The sequence below is a fragment of the Notechis scutatus genome, chromosome 4, assembly GCF_049901735.1.
Source record: "Notechis scutatus isolate UNSWTSFEM ecotype Mainland chromosome 4, rNotScu1.2, whole genome shotgun sequence".
NCBI lineage: Eukaryota > Metazoa > Chordata > Lepidosauria > Squamata > Elapidae > Notechis > Notechis scutatus.
The window spans coordinates 142,500,404-142,520,633 of NC_142012.1; the positions used below are offsets into that span (position 1 = coordinate 142,500,404).

Sequence of the window (20,230 nt, forward strand, 5' to 3'; positions counted from 1 at the left end):
CGCCACTGTCAGGGTGAAAGTCGCCTCGGGGACTTGACGTGAAACCTGAACTCCTGATGAGGCCTGGACAAAATTAGTAGGCCTAGTAGGCATGGACAGATCTAATGCTGCTGGGGTGGGTTGAGGCTGAGGCAGTGGCGTTGGAGGGGGAGGCTGGGAAGACCGCTCAGTCTCTCTTGTGCGTTTATTAATTTGCCTTTCCAGTGCCATTTGGCATCGGGAAGCATCTTTCTCTGCTGCCTTTGAAGGACCCTTAGCTTTTTTGGACTTATCATGGGTCTGTGCCTTAGCGCCGCCTCTGCTTGTCATTGTACTTCTTTAATTTCCTCAACAATGAGGAATCTAGTAGGTTATAATTGTGTGTGTGTGTGTGTATATGTATATGTATATATATGTGTATATATGTGTATATATATATGTGTGTGTGTGTGTTTTTTCTTAAGTTTTCGTGGGTATTTATATGTATGGTATTCAGCTTTGTTCAGGTATTTTCCCACGTCATTATAATTGTGCTTTTAAAGTTGTAGCAACGTTTCGGCAGAATCTCATCTGCCATCATCAGGCTTCTGTATAGTGTACAGTATACTGTATAGTATACACTATACAAAAGCCTGATGATGGCAATGAGATTCTGTCGAAACGTTGCTACAACTTTAAAAGCACAACTATAATGATGTGGGAAAATACCCGAACAAAGCTGAATACCATATATGTAAGCACCCGCGAAAACTTAAGAAAACACACACACACACATATATATCTTGTGACGGTAGCCAACAACAACAAAGCTTTTTACCTCCCCGAAACCGGAGTAAAGGGAGTTAAATGTCCTTATTTCCCTCTGTAACTACAGTGTGCTTAGAGGTGATTAAAGCCTCTCACAGGGTACTGGCGAACCAGTGAACGGCCCCATGATGCAATGTGGAAAAATGGCGGTGTCCATTAAAAAGTGCACCAAAATGGTCTGCAGGTCCCTAAGGAAAATGGTGCTGGCCTTATTTTTTTAGGTGCGAACACAGTAGCAGCCTCTGCCACTCAACCTGTCTGATAAAAAAGCTACTGTGTGACTGAGCGGTGAGGAGGGGATAAGAGAGGCTTCGATGCCCCCATCCCCTGTGTTCTCCAAGGGGAGGAAATCACCACCGGCAAAATGAATTAGAGACAAATAAGCACGCTTTCTTAAAAGAGGCTTGCAGGTCGAATCACAATGGCAAGGCAAAGGCGTTTGGCAAAGAAATGTAAAACAGCATTCTCTCCCAGAGAAGCAACTGCTGCACGACCAGGGAAAGCAGCCAGATCGCCAAGGCAATCTGCTTTCTGTCGTTCCGACTGCTTTCTTGCCAATTGCATTCGGAACTTAGTAAATAGAAACCTAAATTTGGAAATCTGTTCTGATCAAACTAATTCAAACCTTTCAATCCTGCTCCGGCCAAGGATAAGCTGTCTATCGCACCGAAGGCTGAGCTAAAACTGGGGGACACTAGGGAGGAGCCAGGGAGCAGCAACAGCGTCCTAACAGTTAAGCCCAGCCTATCCGAGCAGAGACTATTTCCCACTCTCTGGATGCTTGGAGCAGCTCAATGGAGAAAGTTCCTAGCACTACCAAAGATTAAACCAGGTGCTTTTATGTTGTATAACACTCAATTTTCTTAATTTATTTCTGCATTGATGTTTGATAAAACTCAATATGTATTATTAGAGAGAAAAAGTCAAACATGTCTAAAACTAAAGCAACTGGTCTCCTGAACTCCAAGAGTTAACTTCAACCTTCCCCAGTCTATTATCATTCTTAGTATGGATTATGAACACCTATATTTTCAGTCAGAAAGCTAGATGAGAAGCATGGGGATCTGTGGTGACAGTAATGGTCGTGCAGAATGACTTCATTGTTGTGACAAATGTCATGACCATGTGACATCATGGGAATGCAGTTCTATTAGAATAAATTCCATGTCTGTTCACTGACAGTCTCTGTGATAGGAAAAGCTTACTAGACCAGTGCATAAGATGTGCTATCCCACTGAGATTTATTTGTCCTTGGCAGCTACAATATGAATGCAAAGTTGATGCTCAGGTATTCTTTTTCTACTCAGTAAAAGAGCCCACACAAGGTTGTTTTTTTTTTTTTGCAAAAGGTTTATTTAGAAAACTAGAGTAAATATGGCTATGCCAACAGAAAAAAAAATTAAATAGCAGAAAAGAAGACTACCCTTATATCAATTTCCCTTGTTATTCTAGATCCCTTTTTAGAATATTAATGTATATGTGAAGTATGCCATGTTTGAGTGTACATGCGTGTGTGTTTTACAACCCCTTAGGTAAAAAGCTCTGACACAGTCTCTTTAACTCTTGTAGAAATAGAAAGATGAGTAGATGAAGTGGGCCCACTGTGCAGAGATCCAAGTCTTCATTCCTAACAGAAAACATTCATTTTTTAAAAGATTAAAACTTAACCAATTCATTAGCCAGAAAAAAAGCAAGAAAACTCACTTGATAAAGTAAACCTTTTCTCTTGTGTGCATTACTGTGTAAAATGTAATATCCATTAATTCCTGTGTGTAAAAAGCTTAAAAATAAAGCAATTCCAACACTGTCACATCCTGTTCATTTATTCTTTCCTTTTAATATTTTGCTACAAAGATGGTCAAGAGTTTTATAAGTTGTTTGAAGCAGTGTGCTGTCCCTTCCTGAAGATGAAATATAGTGAACCATCAAAGTACTGAGATTGTAGAAATAGACTCCAGGTTGTGGGTCACATTTTCAAAAATTCCCTCACAGAAAAAAAAAATCCCTTAAGTAGCACAGCCTTATAGGAGAGAAGCTGTAATTTAGTGACATTATTTTTGCTGTACCATGTTTTTGTTGCATGGAATTGTTTAAATTTGTGTTTCCTGCTTGTAACCAGAAGTGCTGTAATCTATTCATTTTTCCAAACTAGTGCATGGACTCTTTAGGCATTGAAGATCTACTACCTCTGATGGCTGCCCCACCTTTTTTATTCCCTATGTTTAAAAAAGAAGTTTTGTTTTAAGATGATGACATTGTTTCTCCCTCTAAAAAACTCCAGTGAACCTCTTAAAAATATATCTCTTTCCTTTTGGATTAAAAGGGCATTGGTTTTGCTTTAGTAACTATTATGATAAATTTTATTTTAAAATTCCCAATGAATATAGTTTATTAAAATGTCAGGGTAAGACTTGTATTATTATGAAGATACACACTCCCTATGTGGGTGTATTGCCACCAGTGATTAACATTTGTGCAGGATTTCATATAATGGAGGGAGTGTACATATATAGATTACACTACAGATACATCACTCCAAAGTGAATGATAGGTTTGTGATGGCACTGGTGGCAAATTCCTGCTCTGCCTCATGTACTTATGATCTGCATGAGAAGGAAAAGACAGGTCAACAGTTGAATACCTTTTTTTAAAAAAATGACTCAGCAAAACATGAAAGCACTATGCCCAGAGAAACCACATGGTTTCACAAGTTACACAAAAAAATCACGGACAACATGTAGAAATAGTCACATTGATTCCAAGGTTCCCGTTATCTGCAAATAGATGTGCTATGGCAGTGTCAAACACAAGACAATCACTGTTCATGATAGCTGCTGCCACCCCATCATGGATGGAGCGTGGTGTTGCTTCCCATGTCAGCCTCCGTCTGTTGCCATTCAGTTCGAGCCTGTATGCAAAGTTCTCTGCTTGTTTGCGAGTGCCAATGAGCAAGACTATGGCAAAGAACTGTTGATGGCCCTCATACTTCTCCTGTTTCTCCAAAACCAGCATGAAGTGATGGCCGAAGCATGACTGCATCATCACCCAATCAACGGCTCCTGGCAAGTTAATGTCTGTGGCGAGGAAGACAATGTCTTCTCCTTGAAGAGTTGTGATACTCTTGTGAGCGTGCATTAGATGAGACATTACAGCTTCCAAGGAGCCTTGCCATTTGCATGATGCTCCTGGGCACGGGCAGGAGTAAGGGCGATACTCACAAATGTCTTCATGATCTGGCTTTTCTGTATGATGGAGTGTCAGGGAACAGCCTGTGGTAGCATACTGAAAAGATGAAAGATTATAAGTTAAATTGTTTATTTACTATTTGATTTAAACTCCTACATGTTCTGCAAAATTGTTCTAATTTTTCCTATTGTACAGCCTAGCATCATCTAATTTGATTAGTAAGAGCTCTCCAGAGCCATAGATAGAGATCTTTCCTTTCTTTTGGTGCCCAAATGTTTAACCAGACTGGAATAAGACTATTTGCGTGCAAAGCTTGTGCCTTCTGATATATATCAAAACTCTTATGTCTTAATTTTGGTAGACATGGGATAAAGGAAACAAATTCTCCTGATCAGTAACAAAGAAACTTGGATTACAGCAGGACATATCATTGGTTCCCCTAGGATTTTGATAAGCAGATATTCTCGCTTCTGTGTCATGAGATAGCAATAGCACTTAGACTTATATACCTCTTCACAGTGCTTTACAGCCCCCTCGAAGAGGTTTAAAGAGTCACATATTGCCACCAACAATCTGGGTCTTCATTTTACTGACCTCGGAAGGATGGAAGGCTGAGTCAACCTTGACCCTGTGAGATTTGAACTGCCAAACTGCAGGCTGCCAGCAGTCAGCAGAAGTAGCCTGCAGTACTGCATTCTCATCACTGCACCACCATGGCTCTTATGCTAGGTTTAGAACCAGGGACTTTCTGCATGGAACTGTTACTGTTTAATTATATCTCTAAGATGCCACACATATACATCTATAATGTTCTTCTGTTCAGAGTTTTGTCTCAGTGGGGTAATTAAGCCTTTCCGGAGGGAAAGAATTAAACCTCCTATTGGTTTTCGAAAGCTGCATTATTAGGCCCTTCAGATATTGGAGTATGCCTGAGTATTTGTAAGAGTTTAATTGCATGAGTCTTATCATGGATTTATTCTTTGAGATAAGATTCAACAAGTGCAATGATAAGCACACTTCAACTTTAAACACTATTCCACAGAAAGGCAGTTCAGTATGCAACTCCTACTAGTTTCAGAATCTGGCTTTTTACAAGCCTGCTATATTGTTTTGTTTGAAAAGAAATGCTTCATCTTTTTTATACCTCACTCCCATCCTTTATCAATATTTTGGATTGTTTGCAATAATAACAAAATAATAAACCCCAGAATCAAAATAGGTATAATATAAATTTGCTCAGATTTCAACAGCAGATCTCATTTTCTTCCCACTGCATTCTGTCCAGAAGAATTTATCTAAATGATGATTCCACAGCATTTTACTTCCCCCTTCCTTTCTCTTCTTTCTCTTCTGCCAATCTATACTTCAATTTCAAAGTACTCTGCTATTGACATAGGTCATTTTACTGAGAATTGCAAATATATTTTTTTTCCACAGTAACTCTGGGTAAATGTTAGTGGTTGCAGCAAATATCTAAATCTTTGCAGTCAGAATGAGCAGGATTCCCTCTCTGCTTAGATTTTTGTTGTTTGATGCCAGGTTTCCACACTCCTATTTCATATCACCTAATAACATACAACAGTAGGAGTGCAACATATGAGATGGCTGAATGGCATGACATTGAGAAGCGTAAGAATCTGCTTTTTACAGATCAGATCATGAGTTTGTTGATACCAGGAAGGACTATTTTTGCATGGAGATGAGAAAAGCAATGGAAGTATGCTGCTTTGGACCTTCTTTTATATATTGTACTTGACATGCCTCTAGTCCAATGTTTTGTCAACCATGGCTTTAAGAAGTGTGGAGTTCATCTCCCAGAATTTCCCAGCTAGCATGAGCAAGAAGTCTGCACATCTTGCCAAGGTTGAGAAACACCGATCTAGTCTAACTTCAGAATGCAGTTCTCAGAGACCCCCTATTCAAAGAAAAGGAGGCCATGTGGTGAAAGTAGGAAAACATATGGGAAAACCTGGATTCAGCTTCACTCTTGACATTTTTCAGCCTAACTTTCCTCAAGCACAGTTATTATGCAAAGAAAGTTTGGAAAAGGGAAGCTATGAATCCCTCTTGAAATCCTCAAGGAAAATGGAGTATAAATTTTAAAAAAAAATACATAACAGGAGCAGCATTGATCGATAAGCATTACACAAATTATTTATTATTTTCTATTCAAAGCAGATCAAAGTCTTTTAAATTTGCTACACAACAAAGCTTTTATTCTAGTTCTTAAGCAAAGGTAACTACCATTTACTTACTTCTATTTCACTTTTATTATTTTTATAAATAACTGAAGGCGGTGAACATATCTAATATTCCTCCTTTCTCCTATCTTCCCCATAACAACAACCCTTTGAGTTGGGTTGAACTGAGACAGAGTGACTGACCATGATTTAGTTCCCCAAATAATTCATCTAAAAGTTATTTAAAATAACTACCTAAATTTAAAGATTCCAAAAATCAGAAAGGGGTTGCATATCCTTTGCTTACAATACTTGAATTGCATGAATCATTTCTTATAATAAGATGAATAATTTTCTATGTATGTTCAAAGAAGGTTTTAAGTTTGTGAATCAGGTACACAATATAAGTTTAATTGTTAGTCTGGAATATTACATCTAACCAAGAACTCAGTTTAAACTGTTTCCAGTAGTTCATCACTGATAATGTACAAGTTGCAAGTCCTATCAGTTACATATCAAAATGGAACAGCTTATGTCTGTCAAGGAGCAACTGCAGCATCTGTAGGAGAGAAAGGCTGTGGAGGGGTAAATCAAGGCAACCTAATGTAAGTTAAGATAGTGTAGTCTGGTCTAGTGGTTAAGGCACCAGATTAGAAACCAGGAGACTGTGAGTTCTAGTTCCACTTTAGATATGAAAGCCAGCTACATGACTGTGAGTCAGATATTGTCTCTCATTTCAACAGCGTTTTTGTGGGGAAAACATCTTATTTTTTTTGAGCCCTGAAAAAACGGCTAGGGCGTCTTTTCGGGGGTGACTTAATTTCCTCCCATGCACACCCCCACTTAGAGCACCACGCGTACTCACCTCGCCACGAGGCCACTTCTATCAGCCGATAGAAGCGGCCCCATGGCGAGGCATGGCTATGCATCGGGTTCTCAACTGCAAACTCAATCACGTACATATACTGTTGTCAGAGTAAATATCAGAGGATCTCAAGATTCCCGTTGCATTTCTGCTTCCCGAGTCAGCCGCTCTTCTTCGTCCCCTCAGATAGCCCTATTTCCACCCATCCCCGATTTCCCACTGCAACTACTTGGACGGAATGGGTCGCAGGAGGGTCACTAAAGAAGCTGATTCCATCTTTCACCTGCAATGGGAAGTTCTGGGGCCCTCCGCTTAGGCTGCCAACTAAGGGAACTCGCAGTTTACTCAATTGCTCAACTGGTTTCAAAGGGAGGTCGGGGGGATCTTTGTGCCCCTTGCCATTCACTAGCGTCTTCCAGGGGGAAGGCATGCTTCGAGGTTGCTGTCCGTAAAACTGCGAGCTAAACAGCCCACCTTTCTCCTACCTTCTTCTCGAGGTTTTGCTTGCAGCCCGACCACTGACAGGTGGTGTAGTCCGGCTTCAGCTCTCCCTTGTGTGCTTGGTGGGGTATTTTGGCGTCTCTCTTTCAGTCAGTACAAGGGCGAGGGTAATTCACAAATATAGTTTTGGCTTCTGCACAGACATTGTGGTCTGTGGCGTGGTTTGCGCAAATACGGTACCCACCTCACTCCATTCCTGTAGTTTGCCCATAGAATAAGATGATACACATCTCTGGGGGGAAATAGGGCTATCTGAGGGGACAAAGAAGAGCGGCTGGCTCAGGAAGCAGAAATGCAGCGCAAATCTTCATTTTTTTAAAAAAAATTTTTTTATTAAGTTTCCAAATTTTAAAAACAAAATAAAACTTTATACATTGTTATCAACTTCAAGACATCTTTTGCATCTCCTCACATTTTTCAGTATATGTATTTACTTATTCCTTTACCATTACATCTTACTCTTGCTATAAATCAATATCTTTTATCCTTACATCTCAATCTTCTCCATGGTGTATTTACATATTTACATATTCCCTCATTCTTTTCCTAATTGCCATTTTATTTTATTTTTATTTCTAAACCACTCATACCAGGCATCCCAGGCCCTATAATAAATTGAATCTACTCTGTCTTTTAATTTCATTGTTAGCCTGTCCATCTCTATACAATTTATTATTATTTTTATAACCATGCCTTCCGGTGGAACCCTTTTTTCCTTCCAGAGTTGTGCGTACAAAACCCTTGCAGCTGTTAATATTGTCGGAGAAACACAGTAGAACAAGGAAAAAGTATTAGTTATGTTCACTGCTTTGAGTTGTTTATGAAAATAATAAAGGCAGGATATAAATAAGTCAATAAATTATTAAATCAATCAATCAATCAAGATCACTGGCTGTAGAATATTGATTGACTTATGGGGACAATGGGAAACCATGAGAGGATGGAATGCATGGGAATTCCCAACAGAAGTTTTCTCTGCTATCACTTCTTTTGACTGGCATGGCTTCCAGGTTATACATTTTATCCATTTGCCATCAAGGGTTTTCAGGCAGAACTTATTTTTTACCCAGCAGCTATCATTCTATCTTGGATTAACACTTTACCTTGTATAATTGCACTGAAGCATTTCCCATGGCATTTTGCTGTTTGAATGCTGCATTCATAATTGGGGCTACCTATGAAATCTGATCAGATTTGCTGAGGTTGCTAAGTGAGATATTACCAAGCCCAACAGAAAAACTACAGCTAAGTCAACAAAAAAGTATGAAACATGTTTGTTTCTTGATGGTGTTGAGAGCTGCCTAGTGCTGTTCTAATAATATGTTCTCTGCAAGAGGGAAGGCTGGTGCTTTTTTATTCACTGGTCATATGCAGCATTTTTTTTCGGCTGGGCAAGGTGAACAGATGGGACATTTACTGGAGTGATCCTGTAACCCCTGAATAACTCTTGGCTGGCAGCTCTTTGATCTATTACAACACTGTTGCAAAAAATAGCCAAGAATATTTTGAATTTTACATAAATATTGATCAAAGGGAAATAAGAAAGAAAAAAAAACTTATATTAATTGGTACTTAGGAATTCTTATAAAAAATCATTCTGAACTCCACTGTAATTGCTAAGTTCATGGATGAGCTACTTAAATTATTAAGTTTCTACAAGGAAAAAAATTAGCATTTCTATAACAGACATGAAAGATGCTGAAAATTGCTCCTGATACTCATAACTTTGCCTGGTGTCCATTTTAGTTTCTCCCTCAGCACCATTGCAGCTTCTTTGAATTGAAAGACGATCCAAACTATGCAGGCTAAGAATTTTTTTTAGAAACATATATGCATAAATATTGTAATGCCAGAGTATTTCAGCTTCCTTGGAATGGAAATATTTCTAGCATAAGGTGTATGTAATTTGGATTATAAATCTGACCCATATACTACATATACGGTATATGAAGACTGTGTCTTAATCCCGATAAGAATATTTAGGTTTTATTGCTCAGGCTATGAAGTTTGTGTATGTATCTCTATAATCCAAAGAAGAAACAAAACTATGTAGTAAGGAATATACCTGAGCATAGCTGAAAGCAGAATGCTGCAGCTGTGTAACCATCCTGATGGTGATTATTGACAGATGCTTTTATATTCATTGTTTTTAATAACATGTACATGAGTGGCCTGTTTTGATTTGCCTCTTATTGGTTCTTTCTGGCAGCTAAAAACATGGTGGTGATTATTACATGACTCATCTGACAAGAAAGGCATTCTAGAAGGAAATGTCTAGACACCTCCTCCCTGTAAAAAGAGGGCACTTTAGGTCATATTTGTCTCAATAATACATTTGAATGTTTCAGTCAGTTCTCTTGAATTATGGGGGCAGGAAGTAAATATGGTAGCAGTTAAATGCATCTAGAGGATAGGTGGACAATGGTGGCCATCTTGACTCATCTGCAACTCTCACACTTCTCTTAGGCCAGGCCTGTGGTCTGACCTTAACTTTATCACCCATTTTGAAACAGATGCAAAACAAGCATTTAAAAAAGCAAATAAAATCTTCAAAATTCTTCCTGAAACATTAGCCATACTTGCCTTATAGTCCTCATCTCCCCTCTCCAAGAATATCATGTAAATCTGTCAAAAAATGTTGCCTGGCCCTGTCAGTCTTGGCAGGCTGGAGAAATGACCCATTAATGCAGATCTCTTCATAAGCCAAATCCCGATTAAGACTTTTAAGCTATGACTGATCCTTAAAGCTTTATCTTTTTTCAAGTCTCTAATATTCAAGAATAAGGGCTTGTATGAGTTCCATCCATTAATAGTTGTATATCCTAGATAAGTAAGAATTATGATGTTTTGCAACCTTCCTCAGTCTGATGCTCTCCTTCCCCAACTGACAGCTTCCATTTCATCTGTTCCTTTTTGAATTTTTTTTTTCCTAGAGAGAAAAATGTGCTGGGAAATCAGGATTACAAATGAAAGAGAGTGCAAGAAATCATAAGGCAGGTCTATGAAATTTCAGAATAATCTCACTCAAATCAATTTTGATGCTTCTAGTGACAACTTCTCAGGATTCCAGTGGTCGGATAGGATGAGAATTCCAGATTCCAACATGCGAAGAGCATCAGATAGAGGACAACTCTTTTCTACATTTGTAATTGAATAACTACCTGTTAACACACACACATATGCAAACGAAATGGGTATGTATGGGAAAAGTGCCTAAAATGTATCCTCTGAGCATTTGTCAAAGGGAAAGGATTATTTGCATACATTCAAACAAATCAAATATTTATTACTGTACAATAATGTAGATTGGAAGGTTGGTTCTCCTCTAGGGGAGCCTGTAAACAGAAGTTGAAGACAGCTTTAAAATACTTGAGGTGTGTAATTCCTGCATTAAAAAGAGCTGGGCTAAGAGATTTCTCCCCTCTGATTGTTTACAATTCTACAGTACTATTATATTTTTTTGTGTATGGGTGGGAAGACACACTGACATAGCAAAATGGTATGACATGCATCCTTGAAAGGATGTCTCTTGAGCATCTTCTAAGATGCTATAATCTAGTGTTTCTCAACCTCAGCAATTCATCTTCAGCAGAATTCGAGAGTTGAAGTTCACACAGCTTAAAAAGTTGCTGAGATTGAGAAATACTTTTCTAAACTTTTCTGAAGTGCTCCATTCAGATTACAGTTATGACCTATCTTCCATAGGCAAATGTAAAAGCCATGGGTGAGAAAACCCTTTTAAACAGACAAAGAAAGTTGTGTACCACCCAAAAATCAATGGATCATTAGGGTTTATGGAAGTTATACCTAAATCCTTGAAATTTGAATACAGAAAGCTGACATCTGTTCAGCCATTGTCCCTTCCAATTATTTCACATTTTATTTGAGACTGCTACTCCCACCTCACCTCCCACAATCATGGTTAGCCATAGTCTCAGCAGCTGAACAGGTTAGCACATGCTGTATTAGTCACACAGTTAATTGTTTGCTTATGTTATTATTTCTGAATTAGTGAATTATAATGCTGCAGATTAGATGCACAATCAGAAATAGAGCTTTTGAAATGCAGCAATTGTATTCTGCAATTAACTTATTAAGATTAAGAATACATTAGGTTTGGTCCAGGCAAGTAGAGAATTTGCATTTGGATGCAAATTTTTAACTTATAAGGAAAAAGAAACTGGAGAGAGGTGGAGTATCATTTGCTCTCTTTAAACAGTGGAAGAATTGTGAAAACTGAACAAATGTGAAATGTATTTGATTTACAGCAGGGTCAGTAACCTTTGCAAAGGCCAGGAATCAATGTTACAGAATCAATTGACATATCTGCCATCTAATCTTCTAGCATTACAAAAGAACTCAAATGCCCAGTATTTTAATATTAAACTTAGTTTTCATTTAATTTTCAGAAACCATGAGCATCATGTTTCCAAGCCATCTTTTATTGTGCATTGGGGCAAAGTTTCAGTTTTAAAGATGTAACTTTCCTGGTTTCCATCTAAACTTGAGTATGCAATCTAGTGCTCTAGTCCAGTGGTCCCCAATCTTTTTTGTACCAGGGACCGGTTTCAAGCAGAAAATTTTTGCAAGGACGGGGGGGGGAGAGAAGAGAAGGAGGCTTCGCTCTCTCGCTGCTCCACCAGCCCAGGAAGAAACTGCTTCAAAGAAGCGGGGGGGGGGGGGCTTTTCCTGTCGCCGCAGCTATTCTGAAGCGCCCGTTTCACCCCCACCCCCACCCCGCCCGCCCGCCCGCGCGCGCGCGCTTCAATCCACAGTGTCCCGTTCTGCCTGCCTGCCTTAGTTTCTGGTTGTTTGGGAGCAGCTTCGGCTGAGAATAATAACTATTCGCCTCTTTTACTCAGCCGAAGCTGTTCCGATTCAACCATTAACGAAGGCAGGCAGGCAGGCAGAACGGAGCACTGGGTTGAACCCCGCACGCTGCGGGCGGGCGGGCGGGCGGGGTGGGGTAGAAACGGGCGCTTCGGCGACAGGAAAAGCCCCCCTGCTTCTTTGAAGCAGTTTCTTCCTGGGCTGGTGGAGGAGAGAGAGAGCGACTGAGAGAGCTGACCCAGAGAGAAGGACAGGCTTCGGTTGCTTCCTCCCTCCCCTTCTTTCATTTGTGTCCTTGATCCCCGATCCCAGCAGCATTCACCGCCATTTTTTTTTTAAAAAAATGAAAGCCGCCATTTTTTTTAAAAAAAAATTCTTTGCGGCCCGGTAGAGAGTGCTCCACGGCCCGGTACCGGTCCGCGGCCCGGTGGTTGGGGACCCCTGCTCTAGTCCATAAGCACAAGCCAATGGTCAGGGAAATATGAGAGCAACAAAATATTTAGAGATCTGCCTTGACTGCTTTCTGTATACCAAACGAGAAAAAAAAAGAATGTCAAGGACAGTAAATCAGAATAACATGAACACAGAAATCTTGTACATATGGCATTTTTTTTATAATACTGTAGCCCTGCCAGAAAGGATGAAGGTATTTTTATTACCAGACCCAATCATGAAAATGAAAACAACTATATACAATTTGAGAATACATTAAAATCTCACTGATTAAATCTCCTACTTCTGTTACTGGGTCTGAACGTAGCTTTAGAGCTTGAGCACTGACTTTAGACAGAGGGTAATTTGCTAATATTTTAGGAAAAATTCTGGACACTATTTGTTTGCTAGAAGAGAATCTCATAGAAGAGAATAATAGTTTAGTATTGAACAGTGGTGCTAACTTGGTTGCTTGCTTGCAAACATTTTATTACCCAGTTAGATAACATCATCAGTGCAAGTGAGTGAGAGTTTGCTACCTGTTTATGTATAGTAACATGCCCTGCCAGTTTTGGCAGGGTGTGATTTTCTTCTTGGTAGTCCCTTGATTAGGGTATTGTTTTCTGCTTGATTGTTTGTCTTATATTAATCCATGCTTATCTGGGAGTAGGCTGCTGGAGTGGATGTCTTCTGGATTTTTAGATTTCTTTTTAGCTTTTTTATTGTCTGTTTTGAATATGGTGCAAGTGTAGTTTATCTCTATGTGCCTATTGATGGCTGATTTGTTTGAATCCATTTGCATTTTTAGATTTAGCTTGGTCTAGGATGCTCAGTTTCCCAGCTGAAACCATGGTTGAGTTGAATCTGACCACGTATTTCCATGTGTCTTCTGATTGCTAGTTGATATTCATGAACGTGGTCTGCTGGTATTCTGCCTGTCTGTCCCAAATAGTGTGTGTTATAGTCATTATACTGTAAACTGTAGATGACTCATGTTTTTGTTTTCTTCTTGAGCTACTGAGTCTTTTGGTTTACTGAATGTTTTGGGCATTTTATGTCTCAGATTCTCATTTTAGGACAGGTTATCTATCTTATTGTTCAGGAATGGACAAAAGACAGAAGTCTGCTGCTCCCAGAAGAAACAACCCCTCTCTAATATCTGTTAAACTCTGTGATTAAATTTCCCATCCATCTTTTCAGAAGCCTCCTTCCCAGTTCAGATATCCAAGACTGCTATGAAAACTTTGCTTCTGCTTGTATCAAGAGCAAAGCTGCAGGCAGATGAAGCAGCTGTTAATCAGCAATAGATGAGAGCAATCTGCGGCTGGAAAACAATACTGGTAATCAGCAGATCTTCAGTTGTTCTGAAGCTGAGTAAACCTGAACCATGCATTTTAGAGAGGAGGGAAAAGACAAAGGAGAGCAAAAGATGTGTGCATCATGTCAGCAAAAAGTCTGCCTAGTAATGCAGCAGTGCCATCTGCACAATGCAGGTGTTCATACAGCTGAGCAGTTTACTTAATATTCTCACCTGAAGGCCAGGTGTGCATAAATCAGAGGAACAAAAGTAAATAATGGGTGAGGAACAAAAGTAAATAATACCTGTGGCAGCTTGTTGAATTGTAGATCTCTAGGCTTATAATTTCTAAAATGAGCAGGATTCCTAGGATGAATTCCAGTTTTTTCCCTAAAACCAATAGTTTTATAATAAATGTATTATTTTAGTCATTTACATTTTCTTCCACCTTTCTCTTTAAAATGTCAGAGGCAGGAAGCAAGCTGAGTTAGGATACACATCCAAGTTTATAATGATCCTTGCCAATGAGCAATGAAAATTATAAGCCAAGAACACTAAATCAATCCTATAATAAAGCTGAAATCCTATGTAAGTTTTAGGTTCACTCATCAAATTAACCACAACTTAAGATGTCTAGTATGCATGCAAAATATATGACTGGCAGATCACAATGGCTGATTTTCCACAATATGCCAAAAGCAAAGAAGTTTCATTAGATTTGTTTGATGTATGAACCTCTTCAAGCTGCTTCTTAGAGGAAAGAGGTTTACCAGGAATGGAAAGGAAAGCTACTAAAAGTGCTGAAGTAGCAAGCACAAGTGAATCAGAAAATGACAGAACAAGCAAGCAGGATTGCAAAACCATGGGCAGAGTTGCTCTTCTCCTACTTCAGATTCAACAAATGGATAGCCTTGACTTGTGGGAAAACAACTGGGGAAAAAGTCAGAAAAAAACATTTAAAAGAGAAAAATCTCTATAGAACAAAGTGGGGGAAGTATCACTTAAAGATGAATCTGAATACTGGTATGTTATTCAAAATTGGATTAATTTATTTAATGTATATGAAATACAGAAAAATCATGTGAGCCAATCACTGCAGCCAAGAAAGTAAGTTTGTAAAAGTAAAGATTTTATGTTTACTATATTGCATTTCTATCCCAAGGAGTTTGAGTTATCTAATCTCTCTTCTTCCTTTTCTTTTATAATACTCCTTTGAGAGAGATTAACAAATGGCAACTGAACCAAGGGCAACTAATGAGCTCAATTCACTCGTGGCTCAATAAATAGTTTAAAATGGGACTTTCCAACATCTTATCTACCATTTTCATTGTTTGGAAGATAATCCTTCTACAATATCAAGTGTTAGGGGCTCCCCAGAGCTCCACAAGGGATTTCAATAAACACAAGCTTTTATGATGCTTTTACCAGCATTATCTTTTGCTTTTCAAACAGTGATACCAAAGTAATAATGTTGTGGTATGACACAGTCCTTTGGTATCTTCAGGCCCACAAGCCCTATGTGTGTGTCTACCCAGACTTTTTCCTTCCCATAAAACTATGTCAGTTTGATCTTTTAATATATTTATTTATTTATTTATTTATTTATTTGATTTGCCAATTGTTTACAAGATAATAAGTATAAGTGTATACATAGTTGTGAATACATGAAATGGGTACATATAAGAAAAATAAAAGAAGAATAAGAAACAATAGGACAGGGACGGTAGGCACGTTGGTTTTTTTAAATAAGAAGTGGAAAGCTGCCCACAGTAGCAGGTTCCAGTATTGTTCAAGTCCAATCCAATGTTGTGTCCAAAAAGAATTGAATGGACAAAGGGTCAAGATCTCTTGGAGAAATACCGTAACTTCTTTCGGAACCAGACTCATGAAGCAACAGCTGAGCCGATAGAGTTAACCACTTAGAACTTAAGAGCTGTGGAGCTGTTGGAGATAATATCAGTCTGCCATGCTCAGGATTTTCCTTTCATTTATTTATTATATGTTTATGCTGCCCATCTCCACTCTAAGGTGACTCTGGGAAGTTTACAGTTCTTGATTTCCTTTCTTAGATTTCTAAGCTCTGTTGATATAGATCCCTCTTTTCTCTAATTACTCCTTAAAACTTGTTTGTGCATAACAGCCCAGTTGCATGACTAGGTTATATCACCTGTTTAACCCAGCTAGTGAATTAACCCTTAAGCTAACCAAGCAGATTTGTGCAACAAGTGCTAAGCCATAAAAAGGCTAACATGCTAATCAAATGTCATATATATTATACAACTGCACCTGTAATTGTTTATCTGACCTGAATAAATGTGTTTCACTGAATCTCTGGCCTAAAACATAGCAATAGTACACAATATCCTACCAGATGGGGTAAACACTGCTTAAGAAGTATTCTAGTAAATTAATGTTTTGTAACCGGTTATGTCTCCTATAGCTGTACAACCCCACTCTCCCCCCCAAGTAATATTTGCAAAGCTAATCTGAACCTATTCTTAAAATAACAAATTAGCCAAAAAATGTGGCTGGCTCTTGCCATGCTTGTTACAATCTAATTTTAATTTTAAATAATACAAAGATACATCCTAGAGCAGCCAAAATCCTACCCTTGTGAATAAGAAACTCAAAGGTATTCATAAATTATCCATGAAACACACCAACAACTATAAACAGGATCAACAGCTGCTCTGACCCATCTGATTTATCAACTTTTGTGAAAAATAAAGCATTCTCCTCCATGCTGCATCGAGAGCCCAGGATGGGTTGATTCCTTCCTATGATGTCATTTAGCTGAGTCTGTACTAAGATATAAAAGCCAGCCGCTGGGAGAGACCCCAGCTTTTGGCACAGCTCCTTTCAGTCAGTAGCTGTGTCTCTGAAAGCGTTCTGTTAGATAGCAATCACCAGCGATCTTCAGTACTTTTTTCCTCGCTTCAAGCAGCTCCCAGGGATCTGGGCAGCTGCTCTTCCAGGAGAGCAGGGCGCTCTCTCTCTCTCTCTCTCCTCTCTCTCTCTTTCTCTCTCTAAAAAATGATCGGCAAACCGATAAACAGCGTCAGCCAGCTGATCGTGTGGCCAGAGGCTGCCTTTTTCCTTTGCTGAGGAGCTCGGGGCTCTTTATAGCCTTAAGAGCGATTCTTTGATCTCGGAGCCTGTTTCCCCTAGTCAGTGGCCATCTTGGATTGAAGCCTTCCACCACAAGGTGAGAGGCCATTTTGTAAGCCCAGGGGCCATTTTATACCCTAAAGGACTTAATACGAAAATTTTCTAAACAGTTTCTTTCCAATGCAAGAGCCTTTATTCTACAATGTAGCAAGAGAAGGATCAGGCTGAGCTTTCCTCCCCAGTGGAACAGTCTCTTAAGCCCAATAAGAGAAAAAGACATAGGCAACGCACCTGATCAGTCCAGAGAGAGGTGGCTGCTAAAATCAGAACTAAAGCTCTAGCCCCTAAGAAGGCAACTCAGGCTGAGTTGAGGGCAGAGAAGTGCAGACATGTGGCCCTGGAGAGGCAGTTCAACAAAACTATTCAACAGAAGGGAGTGCAACTACAGCATGTTTCAGGTGATACCCATGGGCCCCAGCCAAGCCCTCCCAGGGGAGGAGAAGTTATCTATGAGCCTTTCCATCCTCCATCCTTGTCTCCTGAGGCTTTTGCAGAACAATCTGATCCTCAGGATCTCAGCAGATCTGGGTCCTATTTCCAACAGGCTTCTGGGCCCTATGCTCCTCCCCCTCCCTTCAGGCCTCAAACCTCTTCTCAATCTAGGCCTGAAGCCACCTTCACTCCCATAGCAACGGGCCTTCTGCCTGTACCTTTGAGCATAGACCAGGGGATATCCAAGATGTTGTCTCATTGGCCATTAGGCAGGGATTGGCTGAAGGCTGCAAGCAAATTCTTCGACCTTTGGAAAGGGTTCAGGCCCTTCTCCCTTCTCAATCTATAAGTTCCTTGCCTCATCTCCCTGATTTACACAGGCCCCAGGACCTCAGGGTCCATTCTTATGGGAGGAGGTTGATGAGGAAAGAAGGCCTTCACCATCTGAACACAGTTACTCCTCTCGTTCAGAGCGTGAAGAGGGCGAGATTTTTGACCAAAATCTTTCAGACATCCTCTGCATCTGTCTTCACACCTACTCTCTTCAGGCCATTACTCAGCAAGGCCTTGCTCACTGCCAAGCTGTCACCGGAGGAAGTGGCTCCTGAGCCACAAGGAAATCCCTCTAGCCAGGGAGACTCGCTCTTCTCCAAGCCTGTAGTGCATGCAGAGGTTTTGCCTTCTCCCACTTTGTTCCTGGATATGGTCAAGGAACAGTGTGCTTCCCCTTCGGCAGGTCCTCGCCCATCTTCTCTGGATAAGCGTTTCTACAATGTCAGTGCAGCCCTGGACAATGCCCTGGCAGTGCCTTCTGTTGACATTCCGGTTCTGGCCTCGTTCTCATCTTCTGGCACTTCCACGGAGCCAGAAGATATCCTGAAACTGGGTGATAAACGCTCCGAACAGACCTTCAAGTGCAATCACCAGGCCGCTGCATGGGCTGTTCGGGCTTCAACAGCAGCATCCTTTTTCACGAGGGCATCTATACGGTGGCTGCGCCAACTCCAGGATAGATTGCCTGCTTCTGACCTTAATAAGATTATCGCAGTGGCGGAAGTCACTGCGGATACCACTCTCAATTCTGCCAAATTTGCATCTAGGGCCATGGCATCTTCAGTAGCAGCAAGAAGACTATTATGGCTCCAAAATTGGCAGGCAGAGTCATGCCGAAAATGGAAGCTGGCTTCAGTTCCATTCACAGGCGACGAGCTTTTTGGTAATGTTCTGGAACCTTATCTCATCGAAACCAGAGATAAACGTAAAATTCTCTCTTCCTCTGGGGAGAAAGCTGACTATCGCCCAGCTCTTTATTGCCCTCCTGCCTTTTGAGCAGAGACCTCATCCTGCTTCCCCCGCTCTCAGAGGCTGTAGTCCCAATGCCAAGACCAATGTGCGGAAGCATCTGGCAGGCAACAACCTTCTACTGGTAAACGGCCCTTTCAGGGGGGGGAGGGGGTCGTTCCTTCTGTCGCTCTAAGTAATCCCTCATTCTCCCCACCCATCAAGGTCGTCTAGCCTTCTTTGCCTCCAAATGAGAGGAGTCAATGACGGACGCCTGGGTACTCAGCACTATTAGGTCAGGGTTACAATTGGACTTCCTAACGCCAACCCCAGAAATTTTTTTGATCTGTCCTGTCTCTCAGGACATTTCAAGGCAAGCCCTTATGAATCAGGCTATTCAACACCTCCTTGAAATCAGAGCTATTCAACCTGTTCTCCCCCTCTCAATGGAGACGTGGGCTTTACTCTCACCTTTTCATCGTTCCCAAAGCCTTGGGGGGGGTGGCAAGCCATCCTTGATCAAAAATTTCTCAACCAATTTGTAAAATACAGGCGATTTAAAATGCAGACTCTGAATTCTATTTTAGAGGGAGGGCGATCTCTCTTCCAATGTTCTCACGGAGGCTTACCTCCACATTCCTATTTGGCCTCATCATCGCCAGTTTCTCTGTTTCTGTTATCAGAATACCCATTACCAATATCGAAAACTTCCCTTTGGCCTCTCATCGGCTCCAAGGGTCTTCACGAAGGTTATGGCAGCATTGATGGGATCTCTGCATTCTGTTCCAGTGAGGATCCAATGCTACTTGGACAACATTTTGATTCTGTCCTCCTCCATCCATGCGGCCCATCGGGATCTGCAAATTACCCTGTCATATCTCCAGAGCCACGGATTTTCCATCAACACCAAAAAGAGTCAGCTCTCTCTCACAACCAAATTGCAACACTTGGGAGCAATCATCAATACCAAGTCGTGCCAGGTTTTCCTGTCCCCAGCTCATGGAAAGAACCTTGCAGAGATCATCAGCCAGATCCAGCAACATCAAACTGTCCCCCTGTCGCTGCTGTCCAAACTTCTGGGGAAGATGATCTCCTGTACTGGCATCGTCCCATGGGCTCAGCTCCACTCCTGACCACTCCAATGGTTCCTGCTTCCCTACCAATGAGCAGGAACCAGCCACTCATCCCTCAAGGTCCCGCTCCCACCACAAATCTGGAGATCTCTCAATTGGTGGTGTTCCCCGTCAATCTGGGTCCCAGACAGGCTAGCAA

General features: G+C 40.6%; 1 protein-coding gene across 1 annotated transcript in view; it reads right to left on the reverse strand.

Annotated features, from left to right (window-relative positions):
* Window positions 1–2,111: 2,111 nt before the first annotated feature.
* SIAH2 (siah E3 ubiquitin protein ligase 2) overlaps window positions 2,112–20,230 on the reverse strand; it is a 42,513-nt gene continuing 24,394 nt past the window's right edge. Inside the window, exon 2 of the mRNA XM_026665038.2 lies at window positions 2,112–4,068. Coding sequence (XP_026520823.2) covers window positions 3,511–4,068 — 558 coding nt within the window. The 3' untranslated portion in view covers window positions 2,112–3,510. The remainder of the gene's footprint in view (window positions 4,069–20,230) is intronic.